The sequence below is a fragment of the Passer montanus genome, unplaced genomic scaffold (assembly GCF_014805655.1).
Source record: "Passer montanus isolate IOZ18808 unplaced genomic scaffold, ASM1480565v1 scaffold620, whole genome shotgun sequence".
Taxonomy (NCBI): domain Eukaryota; kingdom Metazoa; phylum Chordata; class Aves; order Passeriformes; family Passeridae; genus Passer; species Passer montanus.
This window is the reverse complement of record NW_024371261.1, coordinates 2,257-8,836: the sequence shown is the minus strand read 5'-3', so window position 1 is coordinate 8,836 and position 6,580 is coordinate 2,257. Positions and strand designations below refer to the sequence as shown.

At 51.6% G+C, this 6,580-nt stretch overlaps 1 protein-coding gene across 1 annotated transcript in view; it reads left to right on the top strand.

Annotated features, from left to right (window-relative positions):
- Positions 1-6,551, top strand: part of LOC120511150 (zinc finger and SCAN domain-containing protein 26-like) — a gene marked incomplete at its 3' end in the record, with an annotated part of 8,872 nt that extends 2,321 nt beyond the window's left edge. Inside the window, exons 2-3 of the mRNA XM_039727838.1 lie at positions 174-587; positions 6,259-6,551. Coding sequence (XP_039583772.1) covers positions 186-587; positions 6,259-6,551 — 695 coding nt within the window. The remainder of the gene's footprint in view (positions 1-173; positions 588-6,258) is intronic.
- Between the last annotated feature and the right edge of the window lie 29 nt (positions 6,552-6,580).

Genomic DNA, 6,580 nt, shown 5'->3' with positions numbered 1-6,580 from the left:
TTGGGGGCCCCCCAGGGCGGGGGGGGCTGCGGGTTCGAGCCCCCGGCCTGGGGGGGTTGGGTACGGCCGGCACCCCAGTTTCGGCGTGGGGGGATTACAAACCTCGGGGTTTTTGGGGGGCTCCCCAAAGCCGTTCTGTCACTATCGGGGGGTCTTCCCTTCACCTCCCCCAGACCCAGACCGGCATGGAGCCGCCCCCCCCCCGCCCGCTCTGGCGGCCCCCGGAGCCCGGCGCGGCGCCGGCCGCTCCCGGCGGCTCGGGCGGCGCCGGCACGGAGCAGCGGCGGCTCCGGTTCCGGCAGTTCCGCTACCAGGAGGCGGCGGGGCCGCGGGACGTGTGGCGGCGGCTGCGGGAGCTGTCGCGGCGCTGGCTGCGGCCCGACGAGCGCAGCAAGGAGCAGATCATGGAGCTGCTGGTGCTCGAGCAGTTCCTCAGCATCCTGCCCGAGGACATCCAGAGCTGGGTGTGGGTGCGGCACCCCGAGTCCTGCGCGCAGGCCGTGGCCCTGGCCGAGAGCTTCCAGCTGGCCCGAGCGGAGCCCGGAGCGGTCTGGGAGCAGCAGGTGCGAGCGGGGGCGGCTTTTGGGGTGCTGGCTCCCCAGATTGGGAATCATCGCTCACCTACTGCATCAATCCCTGCTCATTCCCAAGGGGAAAACCCAAAACTGAGCCTGGAAAGGGTCCGGATTTTGGGGTGCAGCCAGTGGGAGCAATTCCGGATTCTGGGGTGCATGCCCCTAAATTGGGAATCATTGCTCACCTACGCCATCCATCCCTGCTCATTCCCAAGGAAAAAAACCCAAAACTGAGCCTGGAAAGGGTCCGGATTTTGGGGTGCATGCCCCCAAACTGGAAATAATTGGTTACTTCCCATTCTGTCCATCCCTGCTCATTCCCAGGGGAAAAACCCAAAATTGAGCCTGGAAAGGGGGTGCCTAAATCCCCTTGGCAGCTTTTTGGGTTCCAGGTCAGCAGGTGCGAGCAGGGGCGGGTTTTGGTGTGCGCGCCCCCAAATCGGGAATCATCGTTCACCTACTGCATCCATCCCTGCTCATTCCCAGGGAAAAAACACAAAACTGAGCCTGGAAAGGGGGTGCCTAAATCCCCTTGGCAGTTCTATAGGGTCCAGGGCAGCAGGTGCAAGCGGGGGCGGATTTTGGGGTGCTGGCTCCCCAGATTGGGAAGCATTGCTCACCTACTGCATCCATCCCTGCTCATTCCCAGGGAAAAAACACAAAACTGAGCCTGGAAAGGGGGTGCCTAAATCCCCTTGGCAGTTCTATAGGGTCCAGGGCAGCAGGTGCAAGCGGGGACGGATTTTGGGGTGCTGGCTCCCCAGATCGGGAATCATTGCTCACCTACTCCATCCATCCCTGCTCATTCCCAGGGAAAAAACACAAAACTGAGCCTGGAAAGGGGGGGGCCTAAATCCCCTTGGCAGTTCTATAGGGTCCAGGGCAGCAGGTGCAAGCGGGGACGGATTTTGGGGTGCTGGCTCCCCAGATCGGGAATCATTGCTCACCTACTCCATCCATCCCTGCTCATTCCCAGGGAAAAAACACAAAACTGAGCCTGGAAAGGGGGGGGCCTAAATCCCCTTGGCAGCTTTTTGGGGTCCAGGGCAGCCAGTGGGAGCAATTCCAGATTTTGGGGTGCATGCCCCCAGATTGGGAATAATTGGTCCCCTCCCACTCTGTCCCATCCCTGCTCATTCCCAAGGGAAAAACCCAAAATTGAGCCTGGAAAGGGGGTGCCTAAATCCCCTTGGCAGCTTTTTGGGGGCAATTCCGGATTTTGGGGTGCAGCCAGTGGGAGCAATTCCGGACTTTGGGGTGCATGCCTCTAAATTGGGAATCATCAGCCAGTGGGAGCAATTCCGGGTTTTGGGGTGCATGCCCCTAAATCGGGAATCATTGCTCACCTCCCACTTTGTCCCATCCCTGCTCATTCCCAAGAAAAAAAAAAGAAAATTGAGGCTGGAAAGGGGGTGCCTAAATCCTCTTGGCAGCTTTTTGGGGTCCAGGGCAGCAGGTGGGAGCAGGTCCAGATATGGGGTTCCCAGGGAGAATTTCCCCCAACTGGAAAAAATTTGTCCGCCCCTTATATTCCTCCCACTCTGTCCCATCCCTGGTCATTCCTAAGGGAAAAAACCCAAAGGGAAAACCTTCGGCCACCCCAAAAACGGGGCGGGGGTGGTGCCGCTGGAGCCGGGGGAGCTTGGAGGTGGTGGGACCCAGAAATCATCTCCTGGGGGTCAAAATTATCACAGTGGGCCAAAAACCCAAATCTTGGGGTCAAAAACACCATCAATGGATTAAAAACCCATATCCTGGGTTCAAAAACACCATCAATGGACCAAAACCCCAAATTTTGGGGTCAAAAACCATCTCCATGGACAATATTCCCTGCTCCCCAAGATCCCACAGGGGTGGTGGGACCACGACCATTGACACCCCCATGAGCTTGGTGGCTCCAGATCTTGGCTCCCTTCTCCTGGATATGGGAGTGGTGTGGTGGCCCCAGGACTGTCCTGAGGTGGCTCAAACACGGATGAGGATGGACATTTGATGTCCCACATGACCTGGTGGCTCCATGATCACATTCCCTGATCCCCAAGATCCCACAGGGTGGTGGGACCATGACCATTGACACCCCCATGAGCTTGGGGCCTCCAGATCTTGGCTCCCTTCTCCTGGAGATGGGAGAGGTGTGGTGGCCCCAGGACTGTCCTGAGGTGGCTCAAACACGGATCAGGATGGGCATTTGATGTCTCCCATGACTTGGTGGCTCCACAATCCCATTCCCTCCTTCCCAAGATCCAGCATGGGTGGTGGGACCTTGACCATTGGCACCCCCATGACCTGGTGACTCCATGATCCCATTCCCTGATCCCCAAGATCCCACAGGGGTGGTGGGACCATGACTGATGTCCCCCATGACCTGGTGGCTCCATGATCCCATTTCCCCACGAAATCTCCCCAAATCCCTCCTTCCCCCTGCCAGGAAGTTCAGGGCATCCCCAAGTTGCTGCTTCCGCCCAGTCTGGGGTCTCCTCAAGCCCCTCCCAGCTCCCTGGACCCCCTCAGAATTCCCGGACCTCCAACCTCTCCCCCCTTTCCAAGCCTGGATTGTCTCGGAGATCCCCCCAATCCCAGACCCCCCCAAAATCCTGGACAATCCCCCTGGCCTTGGAATTGGGTTTTTGCCTTGAATTTTGGGATTTTTTTCTCCTCCCGAGTTCCCCAGGGACACCCCACCCCAAGATCCCTTTGCGTCCCTTTTTTTTGGCTTTTTTCCCGTTTTTCCTTCACTTCCAAAATCCCTTTTTTGGCAGAAAATGGGGAATTCAGATGGAAAATGCCACCTTTTCCTACATTCGGGCAGGGATGAAGGTTCTGCCAGGAAAACCAAAAATAACAGGAGAAAAACCAAAAATACGGGAGAAAACCCAAAAATACAGGAGAAAAACCAAAAATACAGGAGAATAACCAAAAATAGGGGATAAAACACCAAAAAATATGGGAGAAAACCCAAAAATACAGGAGAAAACCCAAAAATACAGGAGAAAAACCAAAAATACAGGGAACAACCAAAAATATGGGAGAAAACCCAAAAATATGGGAGAAAAATCAAAAATACAGGAGAATAACCAAAAATAGGGGATAAAACACCAAAAAATATGGGAGAAAACCCAAAAATATGGGAGAAAAACCAAAAATACAGGAGAAAAACCAAAAAGAGGGGGAAAACCCCAAAAAATATGTGAGAAAAAGCAAAAATATGGGAGAAAACCCAAAAATATGGGAGAAAAAACCAAAAATACAGGAGAAAAACCAAAAATAGGGGAGAAAACACCAAAAAATATGGGAGAAAAACCAAAAATAGGGAAAACCCCCAAAAAATATGTGAGAAAAAGGAAAAATATGGGAGGGTAACCAAAGATATGGGAGGAAAAACAAAAATATGGGGAAAAAACCAAACCCAGTGATTTTCCTGGACTCCACGTCCTTGGTGGAGGAGTTTTTGGGGAGAAAACAGGAAATGTGTCTGGGAAAGGCCACTCTTTACTCCTTTTTTTTGAGGTTTTGGACAGGGGTGAAGGTTCTGCCTTGAAAATGAGAAAAACTGAGAAAAAAGGCCCCAAAATGCAGCAATTTTCTTGGGTTTTGAGGCGGTGCTTGAGGGGCTTTGGGTAGAAAAGCAGAAATTCCACCACATTTCCCAGCTTTGTTCCAGACAGGGATGGAGGTTACGCCAAAAACTGAAAAATAGCTGGAAAAAATCCCCAAATTCCAAGGGTTTTCCTGGGTTTCAGAAAAAAATCCCCCAAACCCAAAGGTTTTCCTGGGTTTCAGGAAAAAAAATTCTCAAAGCCCAAGGGTTTTCCTGGATTTCAGAAAAAAATCCCCAAAACTCAAAGCTTTTCCTGGGTTTCAGAAGAAAAACACCCAAATCCTGAGGGGTTTCCTGGGTTTCTGAAAATACAACCCCAAATCCCAAGGGTTTTCCTGGATTTCAAAAAAAAAAAAATCCCCAAATTCCGAGGGTTTTCCTGGATTTCACAAAAAAATCCCCAAAACCCAAAGGTTTTCCTGGGTTTCAGGAAAAAAATTCTCGGAGCCCAAGGGTTTTCCTGGGTTTCCGAAAACACAACCCCAAATCCCAAGGGTTTTCCTGGATTTCAAAAAAAAAATCCCCAAAGCTTTTCCTGGGTTTCAGAAGAAAAACACCCAAACCCTGAGGGGTTTCCTGGGTTTCAGAAAAAAACCCCACCAAATCCCAAGGGTTTTCCTGGGTTTCAGAAAAAAATCCCCAAAACCCAAAGCTTTTCCTGGGTTTCAGAAAAAAATTCCCAAAACCTGAAGGTTTTCCTGGGTTTCAGAAGAAAAACACCCAAATCCTGAGGGTTTTCCTGGATTTCAGAAAAAATAAAATCCCCAAAACTCAAAGCTTTTCCTGTGTTCCAGAAAAAAATCCCCAAAACCCAAAGGTTTTCCTGGATTTCAGAAAAAAATCCCCAAAACCCAAAGGTTTTCCTGAATTTCAGAAAAAAATCCCCCACCAAATCCCAAGGGTTTTCCTCGGTTTCAGGAAAAAAATCCCCAAATCCCAAGGGTTTTCCTGGGTTTCAGAAAAAAATTCCCAAAACCCAAAGCTTTTCCTGGGTTTCAGAAGAACAACACCCAAATCCTGAGGGTTTTCCTGGATTTCAGAAAAAAAAAATCCCCAAATTCCAAGGGTTTCCCTAGATTTCAGAAAAAATAAAATCCCCAAAACCCAAAGGTTTTCCTGGATTTCAGAAAAAAATCCCCAAAACCCAAAGGTTTTCCTGAATTTCAGAAAAAAATCCCCCACCAAATCCCAAGGGTTTTCCTCGGTTTCAGGAAAAAAATCCCCAAATCCCAAGGGTTTTCCTGGGTTTCAGAAAAAAATTCCCAAAACCCAAAGCTTTTCCTGGGTTTCAGAAGAACAACACCCAAATCCTGAGGGTTTTCCTGGATTTCAGAAAAAAAAAATCCCCAAATTCCAAGGGTTTCCCTAGATTTCAGAAAAAATAAAATCCCCAAAACTCAAAGCTTTTCCTGTGTTCCAGAAAAAAATCCCCAAAACCCAAAGGTTTTCCTGAATTTCAGAAAAAAATCCCCCACCAAATCCCAAGGGTTTTCCTCGGTTTCAGGAAAAAAATCCCCAAATCCCAAGGGTTTTCCTGGGTTTCAGAAAAAAATTCCCAAAACCCAAAGCTTTTCCTGGGTTTCAGAAGAACAACACCCAAACCCTGAGGGTTTTCCTGGGTTTCTGAAAACACAACCCCAAATCCCAAGGGTTTTCCTGGGTTTCAGAAAAAAATCCCCAAAACCCAAAGCTTTTCCTGGGTTTCAGAAGAACAACACCCAAACCCTGAGGGTTTTCCTGGGTTTCTGAAAACACAACCCCAAATCCCAAGGGTTTTCCTGGGTTTCAGAAAAAAATCCCCAAAACCCAAAGCTTTTCCTGGGTTTCAGAAGAACAACACCCAAACCCTGAGGGTTTTCCTGGGTTTCTGAAAACACAACCCCAAATCCCAAGGGTTTTCCTGGTGGTGTTGTTGGATTTTTGGGGAGCAAAGAGAAAACCTCACCGAAACCCCAATTCCCTGCGTTTTGGGGTGAACTTTATGCCGTAAAACCCGAAACCACCGCACCCCGCGCCGAAAGCGTTCCCGTGGATTTTCGGGATTTTTTTGGCGGTAAAACCAGAATTCCACGGATTCATCCCCAGCCGGGGCACGGCGGCAGCTCGGCGAGGCGGCGGCAGCGCTCGAGGCCGGCATGGACGCCGGTGACGGCGCGGCTCTGCGCCCAGCCCGTGATGGGCACGCGGTGCGGGGGGCCCGAGCGGAACTCCCGCGTCAGCCGGGCCCGGAACGGGACGCGGATCCGCCGCCGGAGCCCGCGGAGAACCACGGAGCACTCGGAGCGTGCCGGGACCTCCTGCCGCACGCGGTGCGCCCGCGACACGAACTCGACGACGCTGGCGCCGCCGACCCACGGCACGGTGGTGACGTTGCCCGGGTGCCACCCGCGCGGCCCCGGGAGCAGCG